The 18,097-nt window shown below is 44.7% G+C and overlaps 2 protein-coding genes across 2 annotated transcripts in view; both read left to right on the forward strand.

The window, feature by feature from the left end:
* The window catches only part of hand2 (heart and neural crest derivatives expressed 2), a 71,259-nt gene that overhangs the window by 37,227 nt on the left and 15,935 nt on the right, over positions 1 to 18,097 (forward strand). The gene's annotated exons all lie outside the window — the stretch shown is intronic.
* Positions 13,778 to 18,097, forward strand: part of LOC144494687 (uncharacterized) — a 42,605-nt gene continuing 38,285 nt past the window's right edge. The window contains exon 1 of the mRNA XM_078213888.1: positions 13,778 to 13,888. Within this exon, the coding sequence (XP_078070014.1) occupies positions 13,778 to 13,888 (111 nt within the window). The remainder of the gene's footprint in view (positions 13,889 to 18,097) is intronic.

The following is an 18,097-nucleotide window of genomic DNA, read 5'->3' on the forward strand; positions in this document are numbered from 1 at the left end:
CATGCCGCCCTGAAATGGAAGGCGGTTAGGGCTGGGTAATATATGTTGGGCCAGTCAGCGACACCCACATCCTGTTAAATGAATTTTTAAAAATTGAAAAAATGCTCCAATTAAATTGTCCCTACGGCATTCTTTATGTCAAACTTTTGACATAACTTCCAAATTCCTCCCAAAATATTGATGCTGCTACTTAATCAAATGTTTGGCAAATATTTCAATCTGGAAGTACAATTTTTACATAATTTAAGTTATGAGGAAGAGTGTGTTTTAAATATTCCATGTCTTAAAAAAATGATGTATTGCTTGGTAGAGTTTAAGTAAAATTTTGTTTTTATTACTCGGACTTGTTAATAATTAATTTTCAGTTTTATTAAAATTTTTATTATTTTTATTAACGCTCATAGAAAGTTTTCAAAATTGATGTAGCCACATAGTCAAATAGCCAATAGTGAATTCCTAATAACTCTGACTTTCCCATTAATGTGCGGATATTAAATTGTAAGCGCATTATTATTAATATGTTACTGTTTCACGTGGTGATTCAAGATGTTTTATTCAAGCCATGTAATAAGAGACTTCTTCCAGTTGTCCAAGAGAACTCGCTCTCCAGGTGAAATTTAAATATTTAGAGAGAAGGTTTGGAGTGTCTTCAACCTCTCCACAGGTAACACTGCTCCATGATGGATGACACGGAGGAAAGACAGGCTAAGCCATCTTTAAAATGTGTTGAGTACCGCGCTGAAGATTTTCACCATGCATCCAAGATGTTTGACTGCTTCGGAGATGCAATTCTCAGATCTTCCAGCTTCAGAACAGTGGAGACACACTCAGATCAGCAACCCTGCCCTTAAGTTGCACTTCCTCACCTGAACCTGCTTTTGATTTGATTTGATTTATTATTGTCACATGCATTGAGATAGAGTGAAAAGTATTGTTTCTTGCGCTATACAGACAAACCATACCATTCATAGAGTACACAGGGGAGAAGGAAAGGATAAGGTGCAGAATGTAGGGTGGGATTTTCCAGCCAGGCATGCCCCAAAACCAGAAAATCTCGCCCAAGGTTAACAGACCTTTGCATGGTCCGTGTCTCGCCCGCTACGATTCCTGCGGTGGACGGGACAGGAAGATTCCGCACCTAGTGTTGCAGTTACAGATGTGACTTCTCATCAAAATTATGTCCTGTTTCTCAAGAACGTTGCCTTTTATTCCCGATTATTTGCATTTGAGGTTTATTCTTATAGTAACACTGAAAATAAATAGCCTTAAGTGAAGGAAAATAAAAAACAGTTAATGTTCGAAGAGAAACCAACTTATTTTACCCATGAACAGCTAACCTCAATTAGGGTCTTTTGAATTATTTCGCCTATTTATGGGCTGTGAGCTTTGTGGTCAAACTTGTAACTTGTTGCTAGAAGCAAGAGAAAATCATCTGCAAACTAAAGGAATATGTCCAAGCCTTGTGCCTTTTTGTTTCATTACCCAAAGCATGAAGAGCCTATTGCTTTCTCCATGCAATCCAGCCAATTAGAGATGACTTAGCAACCAATCAGCAACCTTTTTTCCCTGTAATCTATCTTGTTGTGATCTTCTGAAATTTATTCATATGAACATGCAAAAAAAGGATCTGGGCATTTAATAAGATCATGGCCAATCTGATAGTAACCTCAAGTTTGTAATCTATCATCCCCTGGCTGATCAAGAATCTATCGACCTCTACCTTAAAAATATTCAAAGCAGGTGATTTTACGAAAATATTCTAAGTCAAGGATAAATGTAATTCGTTTTTGGCCAAGTCCAAATCTGCTAACTTATGCATTTAGACCAAAAAAATCTTTTAAAATTGTTTTCACCTATAGGGGGAGGGGGTGGCACCAAATCGCCTGAACACTGGCTGAGAGCAGCAGAGGCCACACTTGCACATGCGCAGATCCCTCTGGTGTGAGAGCAGTGAAGCCAGTCACTCAACCTCTGCTGCTCTCAGCCAGCCTCCATGGCTTAAACACAGCTGCTACGGGGACCTGCAGTTTATCGCAACCCTCCCCCACCAGACCAATCGATTCCTGTGACACCCCCCACACGCCCAGATCGATTGGCCCCACGACACGCACCCCCCTCCACCTGAACCAATCCCCCCTCCCCCTGATCGCAATGCAGAGCGGCAGCAAGCCCCCCTCACTTCCCCCGATCGCCAGCCCTATGCCCCCCCGATGGCCCGCACGACCCCCCCCCAATTACTAGCCTGGCCCCCCAATCATTGCTGACCCGACTCCGTCCCCTCACCCCAACCAGCCCCAATCATATCCCTCTCTTCCCCACTGATCTCTAATGCAGAGTGGCAGCAGGTTCCTTCCACCACCAACTGGCCGCCCTTGGTCTTGCCCTTCCCCTAGGAGGCCATGCCCCCTCAGGCCCACCCTTTGGCACTGCTCAGTGCCCAGTGGCCAGTGCCAGGGTGTCCAGTGGATTGCAGTGATTCAAGAAGGTGGCTCACCACTTCCTTCTCAGGGGCAATTATGGATGGGCAATAAATGCTGGCCAATCAGCAATGCCCACATCCTGTGAACAAATAAAAAAATACAGAGCAAGTCATGCAGTAAAACATCCTGAGGGACTTCAGAGAAACCACCTGAAACAAAATTTGTGATGAATCACTTAAGGAGGTATCAGGGCAGGTGACCAAATGCTTGGTCAAAGAGGTAGATTTTAAGGAGTGTCTTAATGCTTTTACAGATGCACCATAGAAAGCATTCTTTCTGGTTGTATCACAGCTTGGTATGGCTCCTGCTCTGCCCAAGATCGCAAGAAACTACAAAAGGAATTGAATGTCGCCCAATCCATCACGCAAACCAGCCTCCCATCCATTGACTCTGTCTACACTTAACGCTGCCTCGGCAAAGCAGCCAGCCTAATTAAGGACCCCACACACCCCAGACATTCTCTCTTCCTCCTTCTTCAGTTGGGAAAATGATACAAAAGTCTGAGGTCACGTACCAACCGACTCAAGAACAGCTTCTTCCCGGCTGCTGTCAGACTTTTGAATAGACTTACCTTGCATTAAGTTGATCTTTCTCTACACCCTACATTCTGCACTCTCTCGTTTCCTTCTCTTTGAACGGTATGCTTTGTCTTTATAGCATGCAAGAAACAATACTTCTCACTGTAAATACATGCGACAATAATAAATCAAATCAAATCAAATCAAAACTAAATCATAAAGAAAGTGAGAGAGTGGTAGAGAGATTAAGGGAGGGAATTCCAGAGCTGAGGGCCAAAGCAGAAGAAAACACTTTCACCGAAGGTCAGCATTGAAGGAGCACAAAGTATTTGTAGATCTGGTCAAAGTTACAGTTGTTGGGAGAGGCAAACTCACGGAGGGATTCAAATCTGAGAATAAAAATGTTAAAACTGAGGTATTACTGGACCCAAAAGCAGAGAAGGGGTCAGTGAGTACAGGATTGATGGGTGAATAAGGCTTGATGTAAATTCGGATAAAGAAGCCAGAAGTTGCATCAATTTGGTCAAATTAGGCTGGGGACCTGATCATTGAATATAATTGTTTTCTTAATCTTTCAGTATTCTGACTAATGAAGGCGCTATTACCAAGTTCAGACAAGGGAAATAGCTAACTGTCTAGGATTATGTGTATCTCACAAGTGCATATAGCTCTGCAGTGCAGACAAGAACAGAAGGCTATAGCTTCCAGTTGATAAGAAATGTGAGGCCTGCACATAAGGAATATTCTGAAACTGCCGTGACTGGAACAGTCCATTAAAATGCTTTTAAATTAGATCTTAGCAAACTGTGAAAGATATGTGTCCCAACAGAAACACATACCCGTACATAGGGAAGGAAAGGAGAGAGTGCAGAATGTAATGTTACAGTCATAGCTAGGGTGTAGAGAAAGATCAACTTAATGCGAGGTAGGTCCATTCAAAAGTCTGATGGCAGCAGAGAAGAAGCTGTTCTTGAGTTGGTTGGTACGTGACCTCAGACTTTTGTCTGAGATCAGATACTAACCGACTCAAAAACGACCAACAGAAACACATCTGTTATTTCAACTTGTGAGATCTGCCCTGGAATTCTACCTCCCATCTGCCATGAAATTGGAGCGGGCGAGGGGCGGCAATGGAAATGTCCGTTGAACTTGGGCGGGACTTTCTGGTCTCGCTCGAGCAAGACCGTAAAGTCCCGCCCCTGATCTGAATCTGTAGCATTTGTAGAATTTCTGCAGCAACAATTTAGATCTCCCACCAGAGTTTGGTGGGAATATGGGTGGAATCGCTGGAAAGAGCTGTTTAATGTGTTCTTTGTGGGGCTTGTTCTTCCAAGGTGTCAAGGTCAGAAGGTTGGCGACTCTATGGAATTCACTGCCACAGGAGGCTATGGAGACCAGGTCATTGAGTATATTTAAGACAGAGATAGATAGATAAGGGGATCAAAGTTAACAGGGAAAAGGTGGGAGAATGCGGTTGAGAAACCCCATTGACTCTGTCTACGCTTCCCGCTGCCTCAGCAAAGCAGCCAGCTTAATCAAGGATTCCATGCACCCCGGACATTCTCTCTTCCACCTTCTTCTGTCGGGAAAAAGATACAGAAATCTGAGATCACCTACCAACCGACTCAAGAACAGCTTCTTCTCTGCTGCTGTCAGACTTTTGAAAGGTCCTATCACATATTAAATTGATCTTTCTCTGCACCCTAGCTATGACTGTAACATTACAATCTGCACTCCTTTCCTTCCCTATGTATGGTATGCTTTGTCTGTATAGCGCGCAAGAAACAATACTTTTCACTGTATACTAATACACATGACAATAATAAATTAAATTAAATCAAACCAAAGAAATTTATCAGCCATGATTCAATGGCTGATAAGTTCACAGTAATTTCATTGCAGTGCATTCAATGGGCCAAATGGCCTAATTCGGCTTCTATATCTTCTGACCTTATGGTCTCAGGAATTCCCTCCCTAAACATCTCCTGCTCTCTACTTTTCTTCAGGGCAGCACAGAGGCACAGTGGGTAGCACTGCTAACCCTAGTGTGACAACTGGGGGACTTTCACAGTAACTTCATTGCAGTGTTAAAGTAAGCCTACTTGTGACACTAATAAATAAACTTAAGACTTAAAACTTAAACTCTTCTTAGAGTTGCTCCTTAAAACTTACCTCTCTGCCCAAGCTGTATATAAACATAATAAACAGGAGCAGGAGTAGACCAAATGGCCTCTCAAGCAGGCTCCAACAATAAAATTATGGTTGATTCTAGACTTCAACTCCACTTCCCCCCCCCCTCCCCCCCAACCTCCTCCCACACCCCAACCCCCATATCCCTTGATTCCCTAAGAAAAGTCTGTCTATCCCCGCCTTAAACATATTCAACCATGGAGCATCCACAGCCCTCTGGGGAAAAGAATTCAAAAGGTTCACCAGCCTTTAAGTAAAGAAATTCCTCCTAATCTCAGCCCCAAATAGGTGGCCCCTTATCCTGAGACTGTGCCCCCATGTCTTAGATTCTTCAGCCAGTCTTGTATGTTTCAATGTGGTCACCTCTCTTTCTAAACTCAAGAGACCATAGACCCAATTTACAATTTCTTCATCATAGGACAACAGCCTCATCCCAGGGATCTATCTCGTGAATCTTCATTGTACCACTACAATGCAAGACTATCCTCCCTTAACTATGGAGATCAAAGCTCCACACAGTACTCCAGGTTGTAGTCTCACCAATCATCTGTACAACTCCAGCAATACTTCTTTCTTCTTGTATTCTAACCTCCATGAAACAAAGGCCAAAATGTAATTTGTCTTCTTAGCTTGCTGAACCTGCAAGCTAACTTCCTATATCCCATGTACAAGCGCACCCAACACCCTCTGCACATCAACATTTACAGGTTTCCACCTTTTCTATTCTTACAACCATAGTGAATAACTTCACATTTCCCCATGTTATACTCCATCCTTGTTGCCCTTTCACTTCACCTATCTGTATCTTTTTGGAGCCACTTTGTGTCCTCCTCACAGCTTGCATCTGTCCTCACATCTCCTTATGTAGCTCATTATCAAAGCTGTTTTCTAATACTACTGTGAAAACGTCTTCATCACGTTAAAGGCACTATATAAATACAACTTGTTAAAGTTGAAATGACAGATTGGGGAATCCCACCCCCACAGAAATACAACCACTCAATTTCTGTTGTTCCATGATGAGTAAAACAGCATGAAACATTTCATTCAGCAGAAGCTGGGTGGCCAACGTGTCAACTTTAATGCTCAAGATCAAAGGGCAGCATGGTGGCACAATGGTTAGCACTGCCGCCTCACAGCTCCAGGGACCTGGGTTCAATTCCTGGCTTGGGTCACTGTCTGTGTGGAATTTGCACGTTCTCCCTGTGTCTGCATGGGTTTACTCTGGATGTTCCGGTTTCCTCCCACAGTCCAAAGATGTGCGGGTTAAGTAGATTGGCCATGCTAAAATGCCCCTCAGTGTCCAGGGATGCATAAATTAGAAGGAGTAGTGGGGTAAATATATGGGGTTATGGGGATAGGGCCCAGGTGGGATCATTGTCAATGCAGACTTGATGGGCCAAATGACCTCCTTCTGCACTGTAGGGTTTCTACGATTCATACAGTGCTACAAGAGTGGATTATTACAATGATATATTTTCCAAAATTATACGGAAACAGCTTCTGAATGTTTTGCCATACAAGGAAAAATAATTCTATACTATGAAAGAAAAAGTTACATATTTATATATTTTTTGAAGTCCAAGTGATGGTCCAAAAGAATGAAGAAGGTAAGAAAGATCTTGTATTTATATAGCACCTTTTGTTGCCCTCAGGAGTACTTTACAACCAATGAAATATTTTCGAAATGTAGTCACTGTTGTTAGGTTGGACGGTGAATTTGTAATCAGGAAGGTCCTACAAACAGTAATGTGATAATCTGTTTGATGTGATGTTTGTTGAGGAATAACTGTTGGCAAAACTCCCCTGTTCTCCAAAATGGTCCTTAAATTGACATGTCAGCTGAAAGATATCAGATAAGCACATCACAGCCAATAAATTAATACTTGAAGTTTGGAAATTGTTGTTTTTGCAAGCAAACATTGGCAGCAAAACTCTAAAGAGCCATAACTGTTACCAGGTGTGGCGTAATAGCACATTCTACTCCAGTATTTATGTTTCCCGGCATTTACCCTTCAGATGGATCTGATATTTATTCATTGCAATAATTAACCCTTAACATAGAAACATAGAAAATAAGAGCCATTCAGCCCTTCAGGTCTGCTGTGCCATTCATTATGATCATGGCTGACATCCAACTCAAGAGCCTGATCCCGTCTTCCCCGCATATCCTTTGATCCCCTTCACCCCAAAGCTATATCGAACTCCTTCTTGAAAACATACGGAGGTGAATTTTCCTGTCCTGCCCACCATGGGAATCGTAGCGGGCGAGGGGCGGACCATGGAAAGGTCCTTGGGTAGGATTTTTCGGTTTTGGGGCGAGCGCGGTCAGGAAATCCCGCCCACAATTTTTTGATCAGAACTGCTTTCTGTGGTAATGAATTGCACAGGCTCACCACTCTCTGGGTCAAATAAATCTCCTCATCTCAATCCTAAAAGGTTTATGCCATATCCTTCAACTATGACTCCTGGTTTTGGACTCCCCCACTAGCAGGGATATCCTTTTTGCATCTATCATGTCTATTCCTGTTAGAATTTTATAGGTTTCTATGAGATCCCTCTCATTCTTCTGAACTCCAATGAACATAATCCTAAACGACTCATTCTCTCCTTATACATCAGTTCCTTCATCCCAGGCATCAGTCTGGTAAACCTTCGCTGCACTCCATAGCAAGAACAGACTTCCTCAGATAAGGAGACCAAAACTGCACGTAATATTCCAGGTGTAGCCTCACCAAAGCCCTGTATTAATGCAGCAAGACATCCCTGCTCTGTACCCAAACCCTCTTGCTATGAAGGTCGGCATACCCATGGGTGGCACAGTGGCATAGCGGTTAGCCCTGCTGCCTCACAGCATCAGGGATGCGGGTTCAATTCCTGCCTAGCGTGACTACTTGTGCGGAGTTTGCACATTCTCCCCATGTCTGCATGGGTTTCCTCTGGGTGCTGCAGTTTCCTCCCACACTCCAAAGCTGTGCGGCTTAGGTTGATTGGTCATGCTAAATTGCCCCTTATTGTCAGGGGGATTGGCTTTCTGTGGTAGAGAATTCCACAGGTTCACAACTCTGAGTGAAGAAGTTCTTTCTCATCTCAGTCCTGAATGGCTTACCCCTTACTCTTAGACTGTGAATGGAGGAAACACAGCAGCATTTTGCACACAACAAGGTGCCACCAACAACAATGTGACCATGACCAGATTTTGGCCAGGACACAACGATAACCCTCCCTTCAAATTAACACCATGCGACCATTTCTTCCACCTGACTGGGCAGACAGGATTTTGATTTAACATTTCATCTGAAAAAACAGCACCTTTGACATTGCGTGATTGCCCACTCTTTACTGCGCTGGGAGTGTCTGTTTCAATTTTGTGCTCAAGTCCTTGGAGTGGGGCTTGGACCCACAATCTTCAGAAGCAGAGGGTGTTACAAACTGAGCCACTCATAGAATCATAGCATCATATAGATCAAAGGAGGCCATTCGGCCCTTCGAGTCTGCACCAACCACAATCCCACCCAGGCCCTATCCCGATAACCCCTGCATTTACCCTAGCTAGTCCCCCTGACACTAAGAGGCAATTTAGCATGGCCAATCCACCTATATCACACAAGAGTTCAGCAATAAAGCAATTATGCAAACAAATGCGGTTCAAATACCCAAGAGTTCTTCCTTCCCAGGTGACTAATTTTCTACAAATAGCAAAATACCACAGATGCTGGAAATCTAAGAATGAAAGCAAAAATTGGAAGCCCTCAGCAAGCCCAGGAGAACCTGGACTCAAATAGACAAGTTAAGGTTTAGCCAAGCAATCTTTGTTGAATATTTGGAAAATAAGCCTGAGAGAGTACATGTCAAAGACCAGCAGTTTAAAATGGCAGTAGACATTCATTGGGAAACAGAGCGAACCTGAGAGAAAGAAGTGTTGAAGAGAGACCCACTGTTCAATGTAGTGAGAGGGAGTGGGAGAGACAGAATGGTTGAGTTTCAAAAAAGAAAATGTGTCAAAGTGTGAAATCAGAGTTTTGCAATATGCCTTTAAGGGATATCAGCACATCAATAGAAGGGAAGTGTGTCATGCAATCCCCCAGTCTTAGTCTCACTTTTTCCTGTGAGCAGAATGCAGCACAGCTCTGATGTTTTTAAGCTTTCTATTCATATGTATCTGTTCTCAGATGCCCTAGCTGAAATAAATGAAGTCACAACTGCTTACCCAATCCCTTATGAGTGATTGGTGCCTTTATATTGTTAGGGACCAGATCAGAAACCCCAAGATAGATTATGAATTTGGATTAGCCCCCATCTTTTTCTTTGGCATTAGTGTGACGGTAAGGAGTTTCATTCCAGGCGTGATTCTATTAACACACTAGGGAGCTTTTATCAAAACAAACTTCATGTTAATAATAGTTTGAATATAACAAATGAATTAGCTCAACTGTTAACAATTGAAACACTTAAACATGACAAGATATAATTCTTAACTGCTAACCGATCTCTATTAGTTCCAATTTAAGCAATATTCTTCATAGACTTAAACTCCTCTTCAAAAGCAGTTAGAAAACAACACAGGCTTATATGATTTTACTTGTCCTAGAGCCAACCCTTCTGCAGAGAGATACAGAGAGAGACACCTGACTCCTGACACTCAAGCAGCAGCCTTCAGAGAGAGAGAGAAAAACACCTCTTGCTTCTTTCAGGATCAAGCAGAAACCAAACTGCTTTTCCTTGTTAAACCCAGCTATGCCCAGTTACATGACTCTGTTTCTTGTCAGTCAACCTAATTAAACCCTAGTCTGAAACCCCAGGGGAAAAAACAAAAATAAACAAAAATGCATTTGCTCAGACTAAAACAAACACCCCATTATCTCGGATCACCAATTGTGATACATATGAATAGAAAGCGTTAAGACATCAATTTGCAGACAGATCAGCACTAGGTAAACCAGAGTTGAATTTTAAAAATACCCCTCACAAGAAACATGATATAAATATATTTCTTAAAGGCACAGGGCCCGATTTTACCAAAGATTTGCGCCCATTTTCGGGCGCAAAATCATGGTAAAGTCAGGCGTTGGGCCTTTAACACGATCTGCACCCGAATCCGAGCAGCTCGTGGCTTTACCGACACCCAATTTGGGCGCAGGTCCGGTCCATGCCTGAATCGGGCGGCCCGCCGATCGAAATGCATTAGCATGCATTTAAATCGACTTAATGAACCGCGCACCCAACTCTACCACCAAATCCCACTTTACCGTCTTCTGGTCCGTTCCGGATCTGCGCTTTTAGTGACCTGCCAAATAAAAATCCGAAGCGGATTTCCATTTTGCAGGGGAACCTCCGAAGCCCTCTCTGCCCTTGTGAAGTCACCATCCTCTTCGACCATCCTTTGCAGCCCCCCCCGCTAACCACCCCGGCCGACCCCCCCACTGGATCGGACCCCCTGGGAGGCAGGCCCCCCCTGGCAGAACCCCCCCCGGATCAGACCCCCCTAGGAGGCAGGCCCCCCTTGGCAGAGCACACCCCCAACCTACTTCGATCGCTGGTCTCCCTCCACCATCCTTCCGACCTGCAGTCCTTCGAGAGCCTGCAGCACCTTCCTGGCCTTCCGCTGGCGTCCACCGGAGGAGGGGGGCGGGCTCAGATGGATCTCTGGTTGACGGGGGGGGGGACGATGGACTTGGGAGAATCTTGCAAACTGAAAATAATGTAGCATCCTCTTTGTGCTGCCTAATTATCTATGGGAAAGGTAATTAAACTACAGTGTCCTAGTGAGCAAGTAGTGACCTGTATAATACATTTGTGATCTGTAACTGGATTGTTGATGCTCAAATGTTCAGAGTCCTGTGGTGAACTTGGAAGAATTGTCCCCGTGGTGGAACTTGGTTGGAAATAAGATTCAAGGAGATTACTACATCTGGGAAACCAACCCTAGCGAAAAGAAACTTGTATTGGCAACTCTTCTCTCACATTCCATGGCAGATGTGCCCCTGCTTATGAATGTGATTGGCATGGGCAACGTTGGGTGCAGCTACTCTGCCTCTGGAGCAGCCTTGGATCCTTTCTGTCATCTTGTTTTCATCTGAACATTGCACAGAATTAGAGGAATCCCCTTTGGAAGATAATCTCAAAGTTATAATCGCAGGAACTAAACACCTGACGGTCAAAAATCTGGGAAAATATTTCAAAATGTAAATCCCCCCCATCCATATTTCGAAATATTTTCCCAGATTTTTGACTGTCAGGTTTTTAGTTCCTGCGATTATAATTTTGATATTATCTTCCAAAGGGGATTCCTCTAATTCTGTGCAATGTTCAGATGAAAACAAGATGACAGAAAGGATCCAAGGCTGCTCCAGAGGCAGAGTAGCTGTACCCAACGTTGCCCATGCAAATCACATTCATAAGCAGGGGCACATCTGCCAGGGAATGTGAGAGAAGAGTTGCCAATACAAACTTCTTTTCACTAGGGTTGGTTTCCCAGATGTAGTAATCTCCTTGAATCTTATTTCCAACCAAGTTCCACCATGGGGCCAATTCTGCCAAGTTCACCACAGGACCCTGAACATTTGAGCATCAACAATCCAGTTACAGATCACAAATGTATTATACAGGTCACTACTTGCTCACTAGGACACTGTAGTTTAATTACCTTTCTCATAGATAATTAGGCAGTTTCCTCCCACAGTCCGAGAAACAAGCTGGTTAGGTGCATTGGCCGTGCTAAATTCCCCCTCAGTGTACCCAAATTCCCCTCCAACTCGATTTTCAAGTTTGCTGATGACACCACCGTAGTGGGTCGGATCTCAAACAATGACGAAAGGGAGTACAGGAAAGAGATAGAGAATCTGGTGAACTGATGTAATGACAATAATCTCTTTCTCAACGTCAACAAAATGAAGGGGATAGTCATCGACTTCAGGAATCATAGTGAAGAACATGCCCCTGTCTACATCAATGTGGACAAAGTAGAAATGGTCGAGAGCATCAAATATTTAGGTGTCCAGATCACCAACAACTTGCCCTGGTCCCCCCACGCCGACGCTATAATTAAGAAAGCCCACCAACGTCTCTATTTTCTCATTTCAGCTATGACTCTCACCAACCTTTACAGATACAGCATAGAAAGTATTCTTTCTGGTTGTGTCACAGCTTGGTATGGTTCCTGCTCTGCCCAAGACCACAACGAACTACAAAGGGCCTTGAACGAAGCCCAGTCCATCACTCAAACCAGCCTCCCATCCATTGACTCTGTCTACATTTCCCGCTGCCTCGGCAAAGCAGCCAGCATAATTAAGGGCCCCACGCACCCCGGACATTTTCTCTTCCACTTTCTTCCGTCGGGAGAAAGATACAAAAGTCTGAGGTCACATACCAACTGAGTCAAGAGCAACTTCTTCCCTGTTGCCATCAGACTTTTGAACGAACCTACCTCGCATTAAGTTGATCTTTCTCTACACCCTAGCTATGACTGTAACACTACATTCTACACCTTCTCCTTTCTTTCTCTATGAACGTCGTGCTTTGGCTGTATAGTGCACAAGAAACAATACTTTTCGCTGGATACTAATACATGTGACAATAATAAATCAAATCAAATCAAGTCAAAAATCGAACAGGTGCCAGGGTGGGGCAACTAGGGGGTTTCCACAATAACTTAATTACAGTGTTAGTGTAAGCCTACTTGTGACATTAATAAATAAACTGAAACTTAAGGCACCCATGAGTATCCTTCAATGTACATATGCAGATTAGGAAAAAGGTTTTGCCTACATGGAGTTCTGAACATTGGCCAGCAGGTGGCAGTTGGGAGCAGTTTTAATAACAAAAATAAAGGCACATATAAATCAATATATTTCTTCCTTCTCTCTTGATTAACCCTCAAAATGAACTGAAAAATGACCATCCAATTCAATTGGTCACACCTCTGAGATAAGGGCCGATAAATCTGGTCACATGTCACCTTAGTTTAAGGGGCTAATTGGTTGACTAATTCCCCAACATGGAGGAAGGATGCACAAGCACATTTACATCTGGATTTTTTCCGACTGCCATTCTAGATGAAGGGAGGGAAAAGGTATCCAGGGTCCTCAAGGAAGCGGATGTTGGCCTCTGTGGAAGCATTTTTAAAAGTTAATTCATATCAGTGGCAAGGCCAACAATTATTGCCCATCGCTAATTGCCCATGTTAGCTGCCTTCTTGAATACAACTGAGCGGCCATTTCAGAGGGGGGGGGTTATAGGAGTTACCTCTTGGAGCACAATGTCAGAATAAGTGAAGCTGTTCACTTTGGCAGGAAGATTATTAAACAGAGAACGACAGTAAAATTCAGAGGTGCTCGGGTGCTCTCCTGAACATAACCCCATGTATTTACCCCACTAATCCCCCTAACCTGCATATCTTTGGGTCCTTAGGGGCACAAGGAGGTGGACAATGGTCTCTTCCCCATCACAGTCACCTCAAGGGCAATGTGTGGATGGGGTTAGACTCTGGGCGTGTTTTGCGAAGGATGGGTCTGGCCACGCTACCGCGGAACGTTCTGGGCAGTTGGACCGTGCCGTACCACCTGACCCTCGTGGAATTAACTTATGCAGATGAACACCTTTGACCACAGATTCATCAAGCACTGGTCTGCACATTATATCCTAGAGGCCCTGCAGGAAAAGGAGATGGTGGATCATATCGGATGGTTCCCTGAGCAGGCTGTCAGAGTCACCTGACGGAATGTCTCATCACCAGAACTTTCAACAAGCACCAAGTCTTAGCTTGGCTGCTGCTGAGTAAGGAAGGCCCTCTCCATCACATTGTTTTTACCAACGGGCTTACTCCACTATCTCCCATTGTGGCAATGTGACACATTCTGCTGGACATCCTCACTGACATCTCAATAGAATTGATGGACGGCACTGTGGGTGCACCTACACCAAGATGGGCTGCAGCAGTTCAAGAAAGCAGTTCACCATCACTTTCTCAGTGGCAATTAGGGCTGAGCAATAAATCCTGGTCTTGCCTTCAATCCTCACGTCCCATGAAATAATGTTTTTTAAAACTTCAAGGGATTTTCCAGCCGTGCTCACCCCAAAACCGGAAAATCCCACCCGAGGTCAACGGACCTTTCCATGGACCACCCTCTGCCCCCTCCGATTCCGTGCTCGGTGGGGCAGTTAAATTCACCCCCTAAACTTGTATTTTCTTCTCGAATCTAAGTGTAGCAGTGGATCAGATACCAGCCTCCTGTAATACACTGTGACATGATGTGGGAACCCCCACCATTTGGCCTGGGTTTGCAAAATCCTACTAACTAACTGTCCTGACTTGAGATAATTCACACCTCTTTGACCTGTGATTATCCCTCTCTCCACTCGCACTGTCTATACCTGCGAAGACTTGATTACCTGTAAAGACTCGCATTCCAACCATTATCTTGCAATTGAGCCTCTGTCTATGTATGCCCTGTGTGTGAACCCAATCCTCCACTCACCTGATGAAGGAGCAGCGCTCTGAAAGCTTGTGCTACCAAATGAACCTGTTGGACTTTAACCTGGTGTTGTGAGACTTCCTACTGTACACTATTACAGTTAGAATGCAGTGTTTATTACGATGACACTTCAATATGATTACAGCTCCAGACGGGCAGCACGGTGGCACAAGATTAGTGAAAGGATAGCAAAGGTTAGCACTGCTGCCTCACAGCGTCAGGGACCCGGTTTCAATTCCAGCTCGGGTCACTGCCTGTGTGGAATTTGTGCATTCTTCCCATGTCTGCGTGGGTTTCCTCCGGGTGCTCTGGTTTCCTCTCACGCTCCAAAGATCATAGAATCATAGAAACCCTACAGTACAGAAAGAGGCCATTCGGCCCATCGAGTCTGCACTGACCACAATCCCACCCAGGCCCTACCCCCATATCTACCCACTAATCCCTCTAACCTACGCATCTCAGGACACTAACAGGTAAATTTTTTTTAGCTTGGCCAATCAACCTAACCTGCACATCTTTGGACTGCAGGATGTGCAGGTTAGGTTGATTCGGTTGATTGGCCATGCTAAATTGCCCCTTAGTGTCAGGGGGATTAGCAGGGTAAATATGTGGGGTTATGGGAAGAGGGCCTGGGTGAGATTGTTGTTGGTGCAGGCTCGATGGACTGAATGGCCTCCTTCTGCGCTGTAGGGATTCCATGGTTCCAGGATTCTATCATTACCCTCGTGGAGATTTTTCCCTCAATGCCCATCAATTGATTTGAATTCAAAATAGAAAATGCTGAAAATATTCAGCAAGTCAGGAAGCATCAGTGGAGAGAAACAGAGTTAAAAGGTTGGATATTTGACCTGAGCTGAGGTCCAGAGAGATTACCCTGTTACCTTCGGGCCCACTTTCGCAAAGAAGTGATGTGGGTGGGGTTGGCGGGGGAAGGGTTGGGGGGGGGGGGGGGGGGGCGGTTGCAGAAAGACTTCCTAACCAGTCAGGTACATTAAGGCAAATTAAAGGAGGCCAATTGAGACCTTCCAGGTGGCCTCCAGGTTGACACCCACAGCTGCTGGCGGCCATTTTAAATGCTTTGTGGTGGCCTCCTAGAGGCAGGCCTCTGGGTGGGTGGGGTGGGGGGAGGGAAGGATGGAGGGATATTAATGCAGGCAGGCCTAAAGGCCTTCTCCACTTGCCTGGGTGCAGGAGCGTCCACAGGCCGCCCTGTAGATTTGGCCTTCTGTTTTCTCTCTCTGAGCTGACATTACAATCTGCTGCTCCTAGCAAGCTGCAAGAGCTCCTCTCAAAAGCTGAGCCACCATCCTTAGTTAGATGATAAATCTATCTGCAAGCCAATTAACCCCATGAAAATCATAATGAGTGCCTGTTTTCCCCTCAGCAAGGCGGGAGGAGGGGGGCAGGGGAGGGGGTTGGGTAGGGGGCAGCTTCAGCATCCGGAAACAATCCTTACCTCAGTTTTCTGCCCCCGAGGGAAACTGCAGCCCAGTATTTCAAGTCTCTGACCTTTCATTGGAAAAGTTAGAAATGTTTGAGCAAATGAAGATCGTGGGAGGTGCAGGGTTGGGGGTGGGGGACGGGTGGTTGTTGGGGGGAAAGAAGAAGGAAAACAAGGTATTTGAATGGTGGGGGCGAGCAGGAGAAATTAAATGGCAGAGGGTTTAATTGTACAAATGCCAAAAAAGTAGTAATGGAATGAGTAAAGAAATTGCAGATGTGGTAGAAGAGGTGTGAATGGCAGCATAGCTTAGAATCATAGAATCCTACAGGGCAGAAGGAGGCTATTCGGCCCATCAAGTCTGCACTGACCACAATCCCACCCAGGCCCTATCCCCATAACTCCATGTATTTACCCCAGCTAGTCCCCCTGACACTAAGGGTCAATTTATCATGGCCAATCCACCTAACCTGCACATCTTTGGACTGTGGGAGGAAACTGGAGCACCCGGAGGAAATCCACACAGACACCATGCAAACTCCACACAGACAGTGACGCAAGCCGGGAATCGAACCTGGGTCCCTGGTGCTGTGAGGCAGCAGTGCTAACCATTGTGCCACCATGTCACTTCTATCCAAACATAGATTAAAGGAACTAAGAAACGAGAGAAGAAAGAATAAAACAGCAGAGGAACACTAAACAAAATGGAAGCAGACCAACCAACCCAAATGCTCCATTCCAGGTGAAATAGCAATTTATCTGTCCTTCTTTCAATCTAGTATGCTGTGTTTGCTGCTCACAGTGTGACCTCCTCTACCAAGGGGAGACCAAGAGCAGACTGGGTGATCGCTTTGAGAACACCTCACAAGTGATCTCAAGCTCCAAGTCATCTGTCACTTGAATTCTCTATCATGCTTCCACTCTGACCTTTCTGTCCTTGGCCTGCCTCTTTGTTCCAGCATAACTCAATGCAAGCTTGAGGGACAGCACCTCACCTCTCAACTTTGCGCTCTGTCTACACTTCCCGCTGCTTCGGCAAGGCAGCCAGCATAACTAAGGACCCCACGCACCCCGGACATTCTCTCTTCAACTTTCTGCTGTCAGGAAAAAGATACAAAAGTCTGAGGTCACGTATCAACCGACTCAAGAACAGCTTCTTCCCTGCTGACTTTTGAATGGACCTACCTCGCATTAAGTTGATCTTTTTCTACACCCTAGCTATGACTGTAACACTACATTCTGCACCCTCTCCTTTCCCTCTCTATGAACGGTATGCTTTGTCTGTATAGCGCACAAGAAACAATACTTTTCACTGTATACTAATACATGTGACAATAATAAATCAAATCAAATCAAATCAAATGAGATGAACACTTTTAGACCCTAACCTTTGTCCTGAGTTTCCTCCGTATTTCTTTGCCAGCTTGGTTCTTTTTCTGGTTTCTCATTCACTTTGTCTAACTTGCGACACTAATAAATAAACTTTAAACTTAACGAGCTAACGTTGTTTGACTAGCAATTAATGTTGTCTGATTTCAAGAAGAAATTAGATATTGCTCTTGGAGCGAAAGGGATCAAGGGATATGGGGGGAGGGGGGATCAGGATATTGAATCCAATGATTCAGCCATGATCATAATGAATGGCGGAGCAGGCTCGAAGGGCCGAATGGCCTATTCCTGCTTCTAGTTTCCATGTGTTCAGATGGCAGCCATCCTGCCAGTCACACCTCATCCAGTCACATCTTTTGTTTCCTTATTTGTCCCATTCCCACTCCTTAGACCTGGACACATTTTTGCCATTTCACCTCGCCTGTCCTCCATCCTTTCACAGACCTTCCCGTTTGACCTTCTTCCCATCCTCCACCCCACAACACCCCCTCACAACCATTCCCCCACCACTTCACTTACTCAAAACCTCTCACATCAGTTACTTTTCCAGTCCTGATCGAAGATCTCAAAGGTTAACTCTGTTCTTTTCTCTCTCTCTCTCTGCAG

Source organism: Mustelus asterias, chromosome 6 (genome assembly GCF_964213995.1).
Source record: "Mustelus asterias chromosome 6, sMusAst1.hap1.1, whole genome shotgun sequence".
Classification (NCBI taxonomy): domain Eukaryota; kingdom Metazoa; phylum Chordata; class Chondrichthyes; order Carcharhiniformes; family Triakidae; genus Mustelus; species Mustelus asterias.